This window comes from Neodothiora populina, assembly GCF_041146345.1.
Source record: "Neodothiora populina strain CPC 39397 chromosome Unknown canker_contig_14, whole genome shotgun sequence".
In the NCBI taxonomy this organism is placed as follows: Eukaryota; Fungi; Ascomycota; class Dothideomycetes; order Dothideales; family Dothioraceae; genus Neodothiora; species Neodothiora populina.
Genome location: NW_027191408.1, coordinates 1240569 through 1259408, shown reverse-complemented (window position 1 = coordinate 1259408; position 18840 = coordinate 1240569). Strand labels below are relative to the sequence as shown.

At 50.5% G+C, this 18840-nt stretch overlaps 4 protein-coding genes across 6 annotated transcripts; 2 read left to right on the top strand and 2 right to left on the bottom strand.

Moving 5' to 3' along the window:
• Positions 1-424: 424 nt before the first annotated feature.
• On the bottom strand, positions 425-2281 carry AAFC00_002333 (uncharacterized protein; the record flags this gene model as incomplete). Its single annotated transcript, XM_069341636.1, has 1 exon — positions 425-2281. The coding sequence occupies one exon, from the start codon at positions 2279-2281 to the stop codon at positions 425-427; it is 1857 nt and encodes a 618-aa protein (XP_069201727.1).
• A 959-nt stretch (positions 2282-3240) lies between these two features.
• On the bottom strand, positions 3241-4488 carry AAFC00_002332 (uncharacterized protein; the record flags this gene model as incomplete). Of its 2 annotated transcripts, none has more annotated exons than XM_069341635.1 (2): positions 3241-4025; positions 4089-4488. In XM_069341635.1, the coding sequence occupies 2 exons, from the start codon at positions 4486-4488 to the stop codon at positions 3241-3243; spliced, it is 1185 nt and encodes a 394-aa protein (XP_069201725.1). The 2 variants fall into 2 exon arrangements, with proteins under 2 accessions (XP_069201725.1, XP_069201726.1); XM_069341634.1 differs by having other exon boundaries at positions 4089-4434.
• Positions 4489-5160: 672 nt separating this feature from the next.
• On the top strand, positions 5161-5804 carry AAFC00_002331 (60S ribosomal protein uL11; the record flags this gene model as incomplete). Its single annotated transcript, XM_069341633.1, has 3 exons — positions 5161-5164; positions 5256-5735; positions 5791-5804. 3 exons carry the CDS (start codon positions 5161-5163, stop codon positions 5802-5804), a joined length of 498 nt encoding a protein of 165 aa, XP_069201724.1.
• Positions 5805-8096: 2292 nt separating this feature from the next.
• On the top strand, positions 8097-13028 carry AAFC00_002330 (uncharacterized protein; the record flags this gene model as incomplete). Of its 2 annotated transcripts, none has more annotated exons than XM_069341632.1 (4): positions 8097-8841; positions 8913-9537; positions 9589-12229; positions 12285-13028. In XM_069341632.1, the coding sequence occupies 4 exons, from the start codon at positions 8097-8099 to the stop codon at positions 13026-13028; spliced, it is 4755 nt and encodes a 1584-aa protein (XP_069201722.1). The 2 variants fall into 2 exon arrangements, with proteins under 2 accessions (XP_069201722.1, XP_069201723.1); XM_069348506.1 differs by having other exon boundaries at positions 8112-8841.
• Positions 13029-18840: the final 5812 nt, after the last annotated feature.

Genomic DNA, 18840 nt, shown 5'->3' with positions numbered 1-18840 from the left:
GGACCCCTCGCTCAGGTAATAATTGCGCCATGCGGGGGTCCGAGCTCTGCGACACTCATATATTGTACTCTTCTACGCCGTAGAAGCCGGCCTTGATTCGTCATTCGATTATACACGCATTCGTTGTGATTCTATAGATCCCCACAACACAAGGAGGTTCTGGATTACAAAGAACAATGTCAACGTCTGGCTGTCGCATGTTCGACCGAGTTCTGGCTGTCTCGTATTGCTCGAGTCGAAGATTGTAATGTCTTCCATTCGCTTGTGCTGATACCGAATCTAATCTAATCTAATCTAATCTACCATGTCCATGTCTCTGTCTATATCCATCTATATCTATTGTGTCTAATCTACCAAGTCGCATGAATGTGCTCACATTCTCTGACCTGCTCCCCTATATCTCTCTCTCTCCCAAACTGTCTACTCATTCGTTGTCCGCCTTGATCATCTCTGCGGCTTTCTCTGCAATGCCATAAAGCGAGGAGCTCAGATGCGCGCTCAGTTGCACCGGCAGCACACTAGCGTCCACCGCCCTGACATTGGCCAAACCGTAAACCTTGAGCCTCTCATCAACAACGCCTCCGAGCTCCCGCTTCATGCAAGACAAAGTCGCAATGGGATGCCAGACCGAGGTAAAAGTGTCCTTCACCCACTCTTCCCAAATCGAATAGCTCGCATTGTGAGGCACAACATCCAAGCCTGGGAAAGTCTCCTCGGTCACGTAGTCGGACAGTGGAGCGGTCTCATAGACCTGTCTACTCTGCATTGTAGCGAGGGTCTGCAATTGAAGGTCGAGCGGGTGCTTGAAGTACGATGGCTCAACAACAGGCAAGTCCCATGAGCTGTTCGTGCTAATATGAATAGTCCCCCTCGCCAGAACGATCAGGTTCCAAAGATCGATACCGACATTCTGTGCGCTTGGCGTCAAAGTGAAGAATATCTCAGCTGCAGCTTCGGAAGCATTGAAAAGGTTCTCCACCTGGTGACGGAGGATGTCGAGAGTGCCGGACTCGCTCGCGACGAGACCTTCGCTAGCAAGGGAAGCCGCATAAGAGGGAAGAGAGGCCATGGTCTCGGCGTACACGATTTCTGCTTGTTCTTCACCAAGCAACTGGTGCACGTTTGGAAAGGCAATAGCGCTTGAAGGGCCAGTGCCATCAAACTGAAGTGATTTGGGGGTGTAGAAAACACTATTCTTTGTTTGCTCTTGCAGATTCTTGCCTACGCCCTCGAGAGCCTTCACAAGCGGGACACCTGCAGCGGAAAGAACTGAAGGTGATCCCACACCAGACAGCTCAAGCAGTTGTGGAGACTGCATAGAGCCCGATGCAAGCAGCACTTCGTTGCGAACATGAGCAGTCAGCACCGGGCTGTCACGAGCTGCTTGAAAGTCAACGCTGGACGCCACGAGATCATCTCCGCCGGCGGTATCATTGCCCTCCCAATTTATGCGAATAGCACGGTGACCTGTGAGTATGACCAGGTTCTTGCGAGTCTCGGGCTCGCCAGCGATGTAGGCCGCGAAGGGCGAGGAGCGGTTCTGGCTGATATCAGGCTGGACCATGTTCGGAATAGTCGTTGCACCGTTGACGACGCCGGAGGCAACATCAGCCAGACGCTGGAGGCCTTTCCAAACTACATCAGAAGCCTGCAGCGCAGGTACTTGGATACTGCCAAACATGCCCTGTGCGAAAGAGACCTGAACGGGACCGCCATGAGCATGCGAAGCCGGATCATACTTGGCACCCTTGGCCACGAGGTCTGCTGCCGGTGGATTGAAATTCTCGGCTTGCAGCATCTTCTTGTTGAAAGCTTCGAAGCCCCAAGACTCGTCGCCAGTCAGGATCGGAAGGAGATCATACTGGGTCTTGGGACCCTTCGTCCAGGAAGCTCCATTGATCGAGCCAGATCCACCCAAGGCTTTTCCAGCAGCCATTGAAAGCCTTGTGCCGTTTCTCCAGCTGATGGGTGTCGAGGTAATGTTATAGTCGATCTCGCTCTCGAAGGCCTGGCCATAAGTGCGCACATCGTAAACGCGAGGATCACTCTCGTGATTCTCGCCGGCTTCTATGACCAGAACGGTCTTGCTTGGATCTTCACTCAGCTTGCTCGCAACAGCAAGACCGGTAAGACCGCCTCCTGTGATGATGTAGTCGAATGTTCTGTTTGCTACATCCTCCGGGCTGGTCACAACCCCGTGGGATCTGGCAGTAAGCTGTGATGGGTATGCAAGTACCATCGCAGGCAGCGCCACCACAAGAGGGTACAGAGAAGACTTCATTACGAGTAGATGTTGCAGATACTATGCAAACGATTGCTATTGATCCGATGATGAACAGATAGCATGGCTGGCAGAACAACTCCCTCTTATAGCTTGGAGGTTCGCATTTGTGTGCAGAGGTGATCACTGCTGCTGCCGTAGCCACCGTATTATGGCCGAAGGTGTATGCTTCATGAGCGCGAAAGGATAGCTCGAACAGTCTTGGTAATGCGATGTGGTGCCTGTGTAGATGCGACACTGAGAAGAGTAAAGATGTCGCCGAAGTGGCTCCTATACCATTGCATGCAATCTAAGATAGTTGAGAATGTCATTTTTGCGTCGAAAGGCTCGAAGACGAGTGTGCCAAGTACAGCTACGATCTGTTGAATTCCTACCAAGCCCACGATAGACCTCTGGGAGGAAGGTTCTACAGCACGCATATAGATAATAAGACCGAGCATTGTAGCGAATAGTCAGGGGAAAGGTTGACTCGATGGTATGGGGTTCAAGCAAGGTTTACATCTCATCTGGGCAAGGGCTTGGCTGGTTAGATCATTGACGGGGCGCAGCCAATCCGTTCGTTGAGTCGTAAGCGGCGTCATTGCTTATCTTCGCCAACGAAGTCCAGAGTCAGATCTGTAGTATGGTATAACACATTATCTGATGAGCAGTTGCGGGAGTTGCCAGATTACCTAGGCAGCGCTTTAAACGTGCTGGACATCCGACGGAGCGGGTATTGTGCATCTGAGCACGGAAGCCAAGTAAACTAATCCGGAACTGGGTAATTGGAAGTCGGTCGCTTTATGTGAACATCTTGGATTATGCGAAGGCGAGAAGACACTGCAGATCACAGAGTACGTTTTGCATTCTGCCAATATAAGAAAGTTTTGCCCCGTTCAGCAGCACAAATTAAGAAGGAGTACGGACCACTGAGGCATGAGATACAGTCGTCGCAATGGACGGCAAATCCCAGAGCATGATCACTCATCCTCCACTTCCTCGACCCGGGCTCCTTGGAATGGAACTCTCCGTGCAACTTGGGCACCTTCCTGAGACTCAGCGCCACTTGCCTGGACGGATTGGGGCGAAGACTCGTTTAGCGATGCACTGGCATCTGGCGTTTCACTTGTCTGTCCTTCCTTCCTCGCTTTCTTGGCCGCGAGCTTCGCCTTCTTCTCACTCCTGATACTCTTCTTGTCCTCGGGTGTTTCCTGCCAACCCCAGAATGGCTTGAAGGAGTCAAAGAAGCCGACGTCCTCGAATAGATTTGGATACAGCCACAAGCCAGGAGGCACAGCGAACATGGTGATGACGAAGAGAATCAGACGGAAAATGGCCATGGCGAAAAACAGGGCGAGCAGTCCCAAACATCCCATGCTGAGGTACCACACTCCGAGCCTCATAGTATAGGGCCAGACGGGGAAAAAGACAACAGCGAGAATCAGAACAAGGGCGCCAAGTGCATAGAGCCGCATTCGCCATTGGGCGCGAGGATCTTCGTAAAGCCAGACATAATGAGACTCGTCGGCTGCATCTTGCTGCTGTTCCACCTTCACGGTCCACAGACCCTTAACGCGCTTCTTCTTCGCTTGCGGGGAATTTGCCTCCGGTTCAATTTTGGTAACGCGCAGGGCAAGTAGTCCAAGGGGCAATAATTTGAAGGTGTTTTCGGCGCTTGCACGATCTGTGACTTCGGGCAGGAGAGGGTTCTTCTTACGTGCTTTCTCGTAAGCTGGACTGTGAAGTGCTCGGATTGCTCTTTTGACTGAGAGGGATTCGTTAGCTCGATGAGGGAAAAGAGATGACATTGGACAGGTCATATAAGTACCTTTAAACATGTCCTTTCTCTTCTCCTGGAAGATGCACGTTCTCGTCTTCAGATCTTGTGATTTGAGGAAGTTGGCAACAGCCAATGCTTCAGGTTTCGGCGGTCCGGGCTGTATAGCCTGGCCTTGTCCTTGCTGAGGCGGACCAGCGCCTCCAGCCTGCTGCATCTGCTGCTGGCGCATGGCAGCTTGCATCTGATGTTGACGCATCGCTTGCGCCTTCAGCTGTTCGACGTATTGAGGGACGGTCATGCCGTGCTTTTGTGCTTCTTCAGCCAGACGGCGCTGCATTTCTGCAATCTGCTGCGGGCTCGGTTGCTGCCCAGGTTGAGGAGGTGGACCCCCCATCATCGGTTGACCGGGCTGGGGTTGGCCAGGCTGAGGTTGACCTTGTTGCGCCATTCCGTCAATCTACGTTCACGGGAATCTGCAAGATCGTGCTATGCAAGTTCGTAGACTATATGTGACTACCAATTCGCCTGTATTGACACTGGTGGTGTTTGGCCAATCCAGGTTTCTTGCTTTGCGGTTTCTTGCTTTGCAAGAGAGTTTGAGCACAAAACCTGTTCAGCGCTACAATTTCAATAGCGACAGTCTCTAGGATGCAGAAATACTTCTGTTCTCTGTTCTATTGTGGGAGAAATCAAAGGATGCGGTGGAGTGTTTCAGATGATATAAAGTGTCTACATATCTCAAGAATGCTTCGCTGTCATCATCAGTTGTGGAAGGCACACGAAGCTCTCCCTGGCTTGGCGGCAGTCGCATACTTTCATACTTGTAATTACAGCAGGGGCAGCGTGCAGGCAAGTACCTTGGGCAAGTGCGAGGAAACAAGGGTCTTACTGACTCTGGTCATCTTGGATGGAAGTTATACTTGACTCGTGCGTCCACTCGCACTGGGAGCTCGGCACTCCCCGTTGGTCCCGCACTCTTGGCGCACCATCCCGGCGAAAATTATCCATATCTTTCTCAATCTGCGATGCAACTTCCTGTTCTCTTCCTCGTGCGACCAACGACCGACTACAAGTCCTCCCATAATTACTCGAAAGAGACCGACTACCTTACGTACTAGCCATGCGTAAGTATCGTCCTTTCGAATGCTGGCTGCCCTGCGCTGGACGCAGAGGTACAGCTTCAGCGGCATTTTGGCTAATCGTAATTCTCTGCAGCTCCCAAGTTCGATCCCAATGAGGTCAAGGTGATCCACCTGAGAGCCACTGGTGGTGAAGTCGGTGCCTCTTCCGCCCTCGCTCCTAAGATCGGTCCTCTTGGTCTCTCCCCCAAGAAGGTCGGTGAAGATATCGCCAAGGCCACCGGTGACTGGAAGGGTCTCCGTGTCACCGTCAAGCTCACCATCCAAAACCGTCAAGCCGCCGTCTCGGTTGTGCCTTCGGCCTCTTCCCTTGTCATCAAGGCCCTCAAGGAGCCTCCTCGTGACCGCAAAAAGGAGAAGAACATCAAGCACACCAAGTCTGTTCCTCTTGACGAGATCATTGAGATCGCCCGCAAGATGCGCTTCAAGTCTATGGCCAAGGACCTCAAGGGTACCGTTAAGGAGATTCTCGGTACCGCTTTCTCCACTGGCTGCCAGGTTGATGGCAAGAGCCCCAAGGACATCTCCGACGCCATCGAGGCTGGTGAGATTGAGAGTGAGTGCTTTTCGCCGATTGGGAGGCAATAACATATCGCTAACACCTACTGCAGTCCCTGAGGAGTAAATTATGATAGCTTTCGAACCGAGCGTTCATGTAAAATTTCCATGATACCAAGGACGGATACCATATTCAAAAAGCAACTTTTGACGAAGATACCCAATGACTTTCTATTCTCTTTTTAAACATTTTCCACAAATGCCTCTACTCCCTGAACCTCCCTCCATTCCTTTCCCTCACTTCGCCAACACTCTGGCCCTGACCATCCGCCCCGTGGTCCTGGCCTATTTTGGTGCGAAGAAGACTCGACAGACCAATTACTCACCGAGATGTCCGAATAAGTGGGCATATTGGTCCATCTTTTGAGGTCGACATACTGACACTTCATGAACACGCTAATCAAACAGTGCTGCTGAGTTGTAGCGACCTGCATGAGGCGAGCAGGCCATGTATATATATTTTAATTAAGAGTTGCCTCGCAAAATATCACGGTATGGCTCTACTACATCTGTGTCTTGTCTCAACTCGTTCTTCGCACGCGATGTTCGTTTTCATATTATTTAGGAAGGTGCTAAGAGTCGACGACCCATACAAATTACCTTCGACGCTGGAAAGCTCTTTGCGAAACCATTAGTAAACTTGGTGTTGTCTCACATCTGCGCACGAGTTCGCTGACAGCAAAGACGCTTCGCTGGATGTGGACCTATGAACGTGTATTTTCCGTTGTGACCATGCAAGCCACATATGCGGGCAATCAGCCTCACCAAAACACTTGTGCTGTACACCATTCGTTCACTCCGAAGCGGATCGCGGGTTTAAAGTCGTCTTTTCTTCTTGGGCAACGGCCTTGTGGTGGCGCAACCCTGTAGCGTGGCGATCGTACTAGCCCGCAAGCCAACGAGTCCGTCGCGGGAGTAAAGAAGACGACGATTCATCTTGACCATAGAGACGTTGACGGCTCGGATCCAGCGGTTTGACAAACCTACAGCAACAGACATGAAGCAGTCCAGACATGCAGCTGAGTCCGTTCTCGTCTTGTCTTGATGTACAGCGAAAGATGAATCACAATAGGTGATTCGCTTGATGCGAAACAAGAAACGATGGCTGTCCCGAACCCTTGTATCGCCCTATATTGGCCTAACCTTAAGGTGTGGCAGCCTCGCCCACATCGTTAAGGATCGTCCTACGCGATGCACCTCTAGACGCATTATCTGCCCGTTCCTTTGCGTGTGATTCGACTCCACCCAGAGATGTGTACAGTACGTATAATCGCACACGCCGCCGCCTGCCGAATGCCCGTCCGAATTTCTGATCTTCTTGTTGTTCTTGCGCCCTCCTGTGTCCCGCGTGGACCAGACGGCACAGTGTTCGAGCAATAACAACACGACCTGATTATTGCCTTGCCTTGCCTTCACCTTCTTGGCCCCCATTCTTTGGACAAGACCCTGACGTTTGATGACCACCCGCGCCCCCAAACGTACTATCAGTACTTTCTGGCGGCCGGTCTCATGCTATTGCCATTTGCTGATCTAAATAGCCTTGAAAGTAATTAGGCGCCGACTTAGCGAATCGCTGTTCTTTTTGCGCAAGTACTCATCACAACCACCACACGTCTTTCGTCCGCTCTCTGTTCCCCGGTCCCATAAAATCCCGGGGCCACGCACAGCAGCGGCAGTGGTATATTACCGCTGTCTGCAGCCTGCCTGTAGTGAGAGCGAATCCTCGAGACACAAGAACGCATGCATCCTGACCTTTCTGGATTTGGTCAGCAAAGCGTCTTACGGCACCTCATCAGAACGTCTCAGTGTGTAGCCCTGACCGTAGGGAACAGCTTACTCTGCCACCAACAATCAGTAAGATTGAGGTATCGAAGCCGCTTGACAGAAAGCCGACGTGCAGAGTGAGTCGAGAGGGCCTCGCTGTGCGACAAGTGCTGGGCCAATCCCTTGCATATAGAGAGCATTCAGGCCCACCCTCAATTCCAGCTACGTCAGGTCACCATTTCCACACGAAGCGCAATCGACACCGGAACCTGCTGTTTTGACCACCTTCGATATTATTCTCTCCGTCAACTTGTCTAGCCCTCGGGAATCCGTCCGTCAACTGCAGGCTTGCATCAACCTGGTCATCGGGACTATTCGTTGCCCTGCTTTGGAAAGAGTCGTAATTGTCGGAAAGGGAAAAGGACTGCTCTTGGTCGGGGCGCCTGGTGTTTGAAAAGGTGTTATATGACTGGCAATGTCGTTCACGAATATCGACACTTCTTTTCGCAAAGGCATAGGCACAGACGCATCAAGGTGAGGGACTTGCGCTGTGCTGCTTGCACAACTTGACGACCATAGTTCTGGAAGGTCAACCATGAACTGTACAATTATGAATCATCCGCCCTTCCTCGGTCGCCATGCTAGTTTCCCGTCACATTATGGCATGTATCCAGACCAAAGTACATCCGCGACTTTCGCGACGGGCTCAGCTCCTGGACGAGAATCTCGACAAGTTGCGTACCCTGTTCAGGGACACTCAGGCTATGTAGAGAATGCTGCTCCGGTCGCTGGTGCAGTGTTGACTACGTCGGAACACATGCTGCGACGCAAAACCCCCGGTGGCACAATCAACGGTGCATATGAGAGTAACGCTCATGATACACAACCTGTGAAGTACACACTCATTCCGCGTAATGACATCCCGCATGGTTATGGGCAGTTTCCCCAGTTAGATTCTTTCCTTCAGCAAGGCCCTTATCGACAGCTGCATTCTCTTCAAACATACAATCAAACCGTGCCCTCTGTTATTCAGCCACCATTCCAGCATCTGGGTCCTACTGCCTCTGGCACAGAAGGTAGAGGACCCTATGGACCGTATTGGAACGACGGAACGTACATTCCCTATCGTCCAGCTGCCCAGAGAGATCCACGATTTAACGCTACTCAACAACAAGCTGATGTTCGATGGGATGGTGATGGTGGTTGTGGCAGAATGTCAACTTGGCAGCATGAAGCCCTCATGCCGTTGGCATACCCAGTGTCATCTTCGTCAAGAAGTGCGAATTGGCCTACACTTACCCACGGTGGGCTGGCTCTACCCCACCCACACGGAACCCCAGGTAGGCCTCCCGGATGCAAACCAGCATTGAAACGTGCTGCTGCTTCAAATGTAAAGCTGACTGTGCTGTAGATCCTACACGAATGCACGATCAGGGTCCGCCACTGGGACCCTCACCTGCTACTGCTCAGTATCGTGAAGAGATCCTTCATTGGGCTTTACAGGTATATCGCGACCTCTTGTCATATGTACATCAAGTCAAGAAACTCAAACAACAGAACGGCCAAACTTCTTCCGCTCAACCACGACCGAGCTTTTACCCTCAACCTCCGAAGCTATCTGGCGCACCTTTTCCGAGTCCGTCACATCCTGAACTTGCTGTGCAGGCAGATGACTCTACCCCAAGGCCGACAGAGTCAACACCATACCCCCTTCGTGATGCTCTTAATCGTGAGCAACAGCTTGACAGGAAGATGCCACCGCCGTCGTCATACCGCTCCGCCACTGCCAGTCAACGTCCTCAGCCTATGAGACATCTGTCCAGCCCGGTCACTTCAGTCGCCCAGATAATTGACGGACAAGACAATTCTCCGCCATCGCGAGCGATCAGCGCACTTGCTGTAGTCTCGAAGTTATGCCAAGAGACTGATTGGCAGTGGATCGATGGAATGCATCTGGGCGGCTGCTTAGCCTATGGTCTTGGCAATCACGCAAAGGCGCAGAGGTGGTACGAAAAAGTCCTCGAGCTTGATCCAAAGTATGTCTTCACTGTCTAGGAACCATGACCATGTTGCTGATATTGAGATAGACATATTGAAGCTGCATCTAACCTTGCCGCAACTTTAGTGTTGCTGGGACAGCCAAACGAAGCCGAGCAGCACTGGAGGAAAGTCGTGAGGGATGCGCCATATCATTTCGAGGCCGTCGAACATCTAGTGGGCCTGCTTTGTCAGAGCCACAGAGCAAGAGATGCCATAAACATCATCGACTACGTTCAGCACACGTTGCGAATCGCCAAGTCACACGAACCACATCGAGGTCACGATAGCCACGACGACTGCTCTATGTCGAACACGAGCAAATCTCCTTCCCTCTCAGATGCGTCTGACAAAGTGCACTTCGATTATGACGCAGAGGGCGACTATTTTGGAAAGGAACACACCAACCCTTCTGAGCCAGGATTCGGAACCAGTGGCTATGCCATCCCTGGCTGTGACAACGGTCGTATACTAGCATTGATACATGCTAAAGGCAACATGCTCTATTCGATGGGCGACAATCTCGGCGCTGCAAAGTCCTTTGAGGATGCGGTACTCCTCGCCCTGGGTCGCAACTTTGCAAGTGTGCAGGGACTAGTTAAGCACGTTTTATCAACGATAACAGCTCAAACATCTCCGGGAGCACCAGCACAACTACCAACGCCGAACGATAATGACCCAGTGTTGCTTTACCCCGAACAAGCAGCTCAAACTGCCCGTGCGTGCTTCCCTCACTGCGGAGAGCTGGCTGGCCTTCGATACGTTCCTTGTGCCTCAGGAAGTGTCGCTAAGAATGCCGCCATTGCCACAACAAGTAATTCTTTGCTCTCATTAGCAAAGATATTTCAGGACAACATGACGATCAGTTCCCAGGACCCGGACAAGCGTATGATTGGAGGTGTCAGAGACATATTAGCTATATACTATCTCTCTCTTTCCCTCCAGCCAAGCCCTTCGACGGCTAACAATGTCGGGATCCTACTCGCAGGTGTTCAGCAAATCGCACCGGTCGCCAGATCAGTGCTTCAGCAGCAGCAACGCTCGATGAAGCACAGCATACCTGGTGTCGCTCCAGGCAGTGGCATCGCATTGGCTCTTGCATACTATAACTATGGTCTCATGTTGGACAATCGACATGCTCATCTCTACACAAACCTTGGATCTTTACTCAAAGATATCGGACAACTTGACGCTGCGATCGAGATGTATAAGTCAGCCGTGCAGTGTGATGCAAAGTTCGACATAGCGCTAGCGAACCTTGCCAATGCCGTCAAGGACAAGGGCAGAATCAGTGATGCCATTGAATACTACAAGCGGGCTGTAGATGTCAATCCCTCATTCGCAGAAGCTGTTTGCGGCCTCGCGAATGCTCTCAACTCAGTGTGTGGGTGGCAGTCAAGAGGTGGTATCGCAAATGACGGTGCGAAAAGAGACCGATGGCACGTTGATCATCGAGGTATGCTCATTGACGGAAGCGCACCCGGGACTGTGAGCTCTGGATGGATCAAGCGAGTTGTCGACATCGTGGAAAAGCAACTCGTCGACGGCGAAGACTGGGGACGGGGTGTCTTGACGCCATCAATCGTGGAGACTTTGGCACGACACTTGACCGGTCTGGAGGGTTCAGATGATGATGCAATGCAAAGACGAGATCGACTACGGAAGACGCTATACGCCTGGACCGGCAAGAAGTGGGAGGGCGCGCGCGTCACACGGCTAGTCGAGCGTGCCAGCAAGCGTGTCACATGGCAGTGGTACCAGGATAAGTACGTTCGAAAGCGACCACGTCCTCACAGCAGCTATCTACGACCTTATCTTCCAGCAACATTGCCTGTACCTCACGCTCCAACTGTTCTACCGTTTCATACCTTTACAGCACCTATGTCCGCAAAGCAGATTCGATTGATCTCGCAACGCAACGGCTACCGTATCTCGGCTTCGACTCTTCGCTTGCCTTGGCTGAGAGCGACTGTTTCCTCTCCTCCGCCTCCTCCTCGACCATTCTTAAAGGTGGGGTACGTGAGCTCAGACTTCAACAATCACCCGTTGGCGCACCTTATGCAATCAGTCTTCGGTCTGCACGACCCGACGCGAGCTCAAGCCATTTGTTACGCGACCACCGCTTCGGATCGCAGCATACATCGTCAGCAAATCGAGCAAGAAGCGCCTGTCTTCCGAGATGCCTCACAATGGTCTAGTGAACAATTGGTAAATAAAATAGTGGAAGATGGATGTCACATTCTAGTAAATCTGAATGGGTACACTCGAGGGGCAAGAAACGAAGTCTTCGCTGCTCGACCGGCTCCTATACAAATGAGCTTCATGGGCTTCGCTGGTACCTTGGGCGCGGAGTGGTGCGACTACTTGCTCGCTGACGAGACCGCGGTTCCGCCGTCTGTTTTGCGTCCTTGGCGCAGGAACGTGGATATAGAAGACGCCCTGGTGGATGATAACGATGGTCCAAATGTCAGTAGTGACGAGCGGGGCGATGATTGGGTGTACGGTGAGAACATCATATATTGCAGAGATACTTTCTTTTGCTGCGATCACAAACAATCCGCACCCGACAGCCAGGAGGAAAAGTTGGACTGGGATGAAGAGCAGAAGCGAAGGTGGCATATGCGCAAGGAACTCTTCCCTACTCTCGCTGATGATGCAATCATCTTCGCCAACTTCAATCAGCTTTACAAGGTAAGACCACCTGTGGCGCAGTGAAACGAACTGTAGTTAACACAATTTGTCCTAGATCGAACCGACTACCTTCAGGACCTGGCTACGTATTCTCAGCGCCGTACCAAACAGCATCCTCTGGCTCCTACGGTTCCCAGACCTAGGCGAGTCCCACTTGAAAAGCACAGCAGCTCTCTGGGCCGGTCATTCGGTAGCGTCTCGCATAATCTTCACGGATGTCGCCCCCAAACATCTCCATATCGCTCGGGCCAAAGTCTGCGATCTGTTCCTCGACACGGCAGAGTGCAATGCTCACACCACAGCTGCCGATTGTCTGTGGAGCGGAACTCCATTGCTGACGCGACCGAGATGGGAATATAAGATGTGTTCGCGCATGGCTGCTAGTATTCTACGCGGCGCGCTACCTCGCGATCCCGTTCAACGACGACAATGCGAACGGGATCTGATTGCCGATTCGGAGGAAGAGTATGAGAACCTCGCCATCCAACTCGGTCGTGGACTCTATTACCCTAAAAGCGGCAGTCGAGATGTCGGGTTTGGCCGCGGGAGATTGGTAGAACTGAGACGACTGCTTACCGAGGGAAGATGGAGCAGTGGATTGTTCGACACGAAGCGTTGGGTTCACGACCTAGAAGATGCCATGGAGGAAGCATGGAGTAAGTGGGAGAGAGGCGAAGGAGGAGACATTTGGCTGGACGATGTGCCTGTCGGCGGCAGGAAGGATACATCCGCCGAGACGAACCGACGTCATCAACAAACACACCATCAACATCGACACAGTCGAACAACAAAGCCGTGACTGTATACAGGACGAAAAGACGGACGGCAACGATCATGATAGCGCACGACAGAAATCGCGCATATGGGACAAGAGAATATGGCATAGGGACGATATAGATGGGTGTCAAACATCCCGGAGCATAAGAAGGAGGGGTAGAATCCCCCATACAATTGATCTGAGCGACGTTGGCGTCTGGGTCTTGCATGAATTTCTCTTTTCTGGTTCACGGGGCAATACACCATCAGCGAAAGGAGTTGGAGTTGGGAGATCTTGATTATGTCAAGCGGGAAGCTTTTTCTTTACTCATAAACCACCCTGTCTTTTTTGCCTTGTGGAAGTTTCACGCTTGGTTATCCACAATTTTCCCTTTTCTTTTTTAGATCACATTGCTTGTGCTTGCTGCTTTCTTGGGTTCATCAAGACCTAGCATAATATACATAGGCGGTCCGACCGTCTGTCGTGAACAACCCTCCCACACTAGAAGCGACTTTTTCCCTCCATCGTGATCACAGTTGTGGTATCTCGTACTTGCCAGCTATATCATCACCAGGCTCCCCATCTTGTCTTCTATATACAGAGTCAATATGTCATGGAATTGAACGCTCTACATATTTTTCTCGATATTACGCCTAACCGACAGATCGAGAGGGCAACCCTGTCCTCTGGTATTGTAAAGTCCATACTATACTCCTCTCGATCTCATCGTCATTGGTACATGATATGTACACACTCACACATTCAAAAATTGAGGCAAGCTGGCCATGTATCTTCGAATTGGAATGATATGATTTTCTTCATCTGATTCGGTTTTGCATACGCATAATATACTTCTATTCTTCAAACACTTCATCAACCCGCAAGCTTACCTCTTTGGAGGCGAGATATCGGCCTTTCCTTTTCATCTCTAAGTGCATGCCTCGTGAACAACAAACGTTTGGAGGATATAAAAAGAACAAGCACTTCCCACGCGTAGATGCAGTATACCACCAGCTGTATCGAATGCAATTGAGGCCTCTTGAGTCAATCCGACCTTTTACTGTTGAGCTATATATAAGTTTTGTCAGAGGTTTTGCCATCACGTGACACTCACGAAACACTAAGCAGCTTTAGCTCACTTGGGAGAGCGCCAGACTGAAGTTCTACTTTCAGTTCAACAAAGCATTATTCTGTGCGGTATCTGGAGGTACTGTGTTCGATCCACAGAAGCTGCAATCTTCTTGTCTTTCTTCTTTTTGCTGTGAATATTACGCTTGGACTGGTCTCGGGCTGAGTGACTGCTCTTGGGTTTAGTGGTCGGGTCTGAGCGTCTGCTTTGTGTGGGAGTCGAGGGTTTAGGACGGGGCATGATAGGTCGGTATGCGGAAAGTCTCAAGTGTAGATGGGAAGACTAGGGTTGAGGCTACGAAGATACAACTGTGCTTTTGGTCCTCAAAAGAGCTAGATTGAAGTACGTACAGACTGAATCGCAACATGCAACTAGCATGGTCGAGATGAAATGGGAGAATTGATCAGAAAAGAGATAAAAAACGATTGACAATCGTAACGCTTGAGGCCGACATCCAAGCTAGACCGAGACTTGAAAAGAAAGAAAAGCAAGTACAGAGAGGCCCGTGACGGTCCTGATATACGGTTCCATGATCTTAATGCAAGGGGTACTCGGAATGACTCGGTGGAAGGTTCAGTTTCCATGCGGTGCAGGTCCTTCGCTTGTAGTTGGATCTCGTTGCCACATAGATCAAGAACAGGTCGACCATTTCAAGATCTACTGACTCCAAGCAGGAATGATTCCGTACCTGTCCTCTCTTCCCGTCTGGTCTTGTAGATCCAATACTTGATGGTGAACAGTCCGACCAAGATACTGATGATGCTGCTCACGCCAAGACTGACTATCACACTGGCGACTTGAGCTCTATAGTATTGTCCTTCGAGAGCGGCTGTCTTACTCTGCTCGGCGACAGATGATACAGTTGAACAGTGAGGAGTAACTGGGGCGACACATGTTGATGCTGGAATCGATGGCGACTGTGGACTGGATGGCGTGGCGATGCTATCGACTGTCGTTGCTACCGACTGGGTAGGGTCCGGACGAGGAACAACACTCGGTAACGTCGACACGGAAGCGATGGCGAGATCAGCAGTCCACGAACTACTGGCGCTAGCATACGAGTGTGCGGGAAAACTCCTCGTGCCATGACGAACAGACTCAGAGGAGAAAACACTGTGAAGTCCTGTGACGGTACATTCCGCAGGGCAGTCGCTCAAGTGGTTTGATAGACTTGTTGTGCACTTAGCACAAAACTCCTCTGCAATTCCGTTGGACAAAAGTCGAGAGGATGTCGGACTTGGAGATAGGAGAACGACAGATAGACTGTGGTGATCCTGTGTCGGTCCGGGATGAAGAATAACTATGCTTGTGTTGCTAAGCCGGGAGATCATAGCCGAGCTTCTTGGTCTTCCTCCCAAGTCGGTGCGAGGCGAATATGTATAAGCAGCGAAATCCGATCTCGTCAATGGCAACACAGCCATGAGAAGGAATAGGCGAAGTAGTAGGGAGAACATGTTCAAAAGATCTGTACGAATGATGATGGCAGGACAGAGTGTCTAAAGAAGAAGGGAAAGAGACAATGCCGCTGGATCTGGAATAGCGAGCTTGCCATATTATGTACTCGATCAACAGGAAAGGTCTCACATGTCCGTGGAAGTTTGCTCAAACCACCCACTACCTGTCACTTGCCTACCTGTCCTTTGAGGCGATATCACGCAACGACTCTGGATTGGCCAGGACCTAAGCGAATGCTATTCGGAACCTCGAAGGGTGCCGCTCACACTTGACAAGCACAAAATACTCATTGGCAACTACGGTGAGCACGTTAGAGTTCTGGTGGAGCGGGTCTCCATCCGAAGTACTGTTAATGTTGTTTCACTTCGATATACCTGCAAGATGTACTTGATAAGCTGCCTCGATATTCATGTCCGAGGGCGAAGGTGTACAGATCAAGGTGCTGAACACAACGTTCGGCCTGTTTGATTAGCCACGAGGCGGCGAAGTCTATCGCACTACAATCCGAGACATTGAGAAGTGTCGCATGCTAAGTGAGTACCTTACTGTACCTGTCAGACACTATAATCCTTGATCGATGTCACTCTATTTTACCGGAGGAGGTACCGCACTAACAGAGCCGGGGAATGGGGAGCTTGCAGCATTCCATCAGCCATGCTGCCGCGCTGGCAAAGGATCCACAGCACTCCGTCAGGAATAGCGCTCCTTGAGGGGCAAGATCGTGCGTGCGTGATATGACATTGTGAAGGCGATTCATGTGAGATTGATGCAGCATCAGAAAACCTCGAAATGAACTCCTATATGGACCGCGTTTCACAAGCCCTAAAGTAAGTATCTACTGCACCGCGCCGCACCGCGCCGTTACCGCACTTGATCGTATCTGCCTTGATATGGCGCCTGTGATCGACAGAATAGCATATAATGGCGTTAGCCACCGAGAGATGCCACGACTCCGCGAACCGCATTCATAGGCTTGGGAGTCATCCGAGAGCAGCCACGAAATCGTACACCGCATGTCGGGCTCGAGATAAAGAAATTCGAGTCAGCGTGACCCGCGTACAATTGACGTTTAGAAAAATCTGCCAAGTACTTGTAGTGTCATGACTTCAGAAATCCTATCTAAGATTAAAGAAAGTCTGCACAGTCGCTAATGGAAGAGGAAGGTAACGCAGGTATGGTAAATATGCCGTCCCTTTCAGGAACACAACAACGGGTCCCTACCTTACCCTCAATCATTCCTGGGATTGCCTGGAGCACTTCCCAGATGCTTAAAAAGCAGATCACCACCCATGTCATCTGTATCATTCCGCACATAGCAATTGTAATCAGGACGGGATCGACCGCGGAGCACAATCCGCCCGCGAATCCCGTCCCACCAATTCGGTCACAATCTTCGTAGAAGGCTTTCAATAGCACGCCTATTATTTCTGAGCATTAACCTTGACTGAAGCGTGTTAATATGGAGGTCCCGAAGTATGTCTATCTTCCGACTGTGCCGTTGGTACCTGTAGTCCAAACATCTTAACTTAGAATAGTGAGATCTGTATCCAGCACTGCCCTCTTAAGATGATGCTGGACGAGAATGAATCACAAAAACCGTGGACCACTGTGGAATGAAACGGTTGTGACTAACTATAGTTGCACGCTAAATATTTTGCTGAACTTGACTACACGACGATTTATCTATTTTATCTTTCCCAATCTTTTCTGGGAACTGTCAAAAACTCTACTTCGATTACGTTCTTCGATGTAATCAGAGACTAGAAATGTCTGTTCAAGGAGACACGGAAATGGAGCTTTTCTTCTGGAATGTGTTCTAAATCAAAGTAGATGTCGCACAAGTTTGATAGATATGTGTATAAAATGGAGCTTTAATGAAAGTCTTGAAGAATCAGAAGCAATCGAAACGTTTCATATGAAATCAGAAAGTCACAAATTGTGAGCTCGAGTTGCTTAGAGAGAACGTTAAATATGTAACTTTTCGGCCTTGGTAAGAGTCGTTGTTGATGCAGTGGGCGAAAGGACAGCGCATCGCGTGCACCTATGAGCGGTTGGTGTCTCTTGTTGCTTGTCCGTGAGCCGCTCTGCTCTCACGCTTCGTCTTGATGACCCAGTATTTGACCTTAAAGAATCCGACCAAAGATTGCATGACTATGCCAACAACAAAACCAATCACCACGAAGACTATCTTTGCCCCAAAATATTTGCTTTCGGCAGCTGCATTTCTATCTTGCTCGGTATAGCGAGGGTTGAGCAAGAACATAGGGGGTAGTGTAAGTCATGCAGCCCGTGATTGCGTTTACTGGAGATGGTGCAGCTGACAGTATGGCAGCAGTCGGTTCTGCACTCGGACTTGAGCTCGAGACTATGTGGTATGTAATCGCGCTGGACGATGTAGAAGTCCGGATCCTGCTACGGCTAAGGTCCCCCACATTGCTGGTGGTCGTGCTTCGTATATGGTCCGACTTCGCATAACTGGCAAGGACTGTTTCCATGCCCTTCGATGTTCTCGTCGACTTATCGTAGGCATGGAGAGTGTCATGGGACACCCTTAGAAGGCTGGACTTCCTGCCAGGCTCGCTGAGTGATACAAGTGTCTCCGCAGCCACATTGACAACGATGAGCAACGAAACAAGTGCAGCAAAGACACAGATAGGCTGTACCCTCATTGTGAACGGTCTCAAGGGAATCAAGTTGAACGACGAAGATGTAATACAGGATGACTGAGGAGATGCTGCTCCAAGCGAAGCGGAATCATCGCCTTCTTATTCTACATGTTCAACGCTGCGAGGCACAATAGCAGAGAAATGGACATTTCTCACGGATGCTGTTCCTCTGGGGTGCGAGCATTCAATGGGACCGGCCTGAACATTTCCCACAAGCGCTCGAGTTAACGGTTCCATATGGAACCGTTGACTCGAGCCCTCATTGGTCATGGGTTAGGCATCGTCCATGCTTGCTTAAGCATGAGTACATTCTTGTTTAGAATTGATCAGACACTGCCGCATTGAAGGGCTCAGGCCTGGTGCCTGGGAGTGCCGACTGCGGCGTGATAGGTGTGGCTGAATCATGTAATAATTCCGCGGTCGCTCTTTTCTAGTACTGCTTAATCTCTCAAGGTGTATAAAAATTGTCTTCGATGTAATGTATCTAACTAAAAGTACAAGTCGCAAGTGTTGCGAGTTCGTTCTCTTCAAAGCGAGTGTGGATTGTTTGGAAGTCGAGATGAATTAGTGATGACCGAGGTGTCTCTCATAGGACAAGAGGATC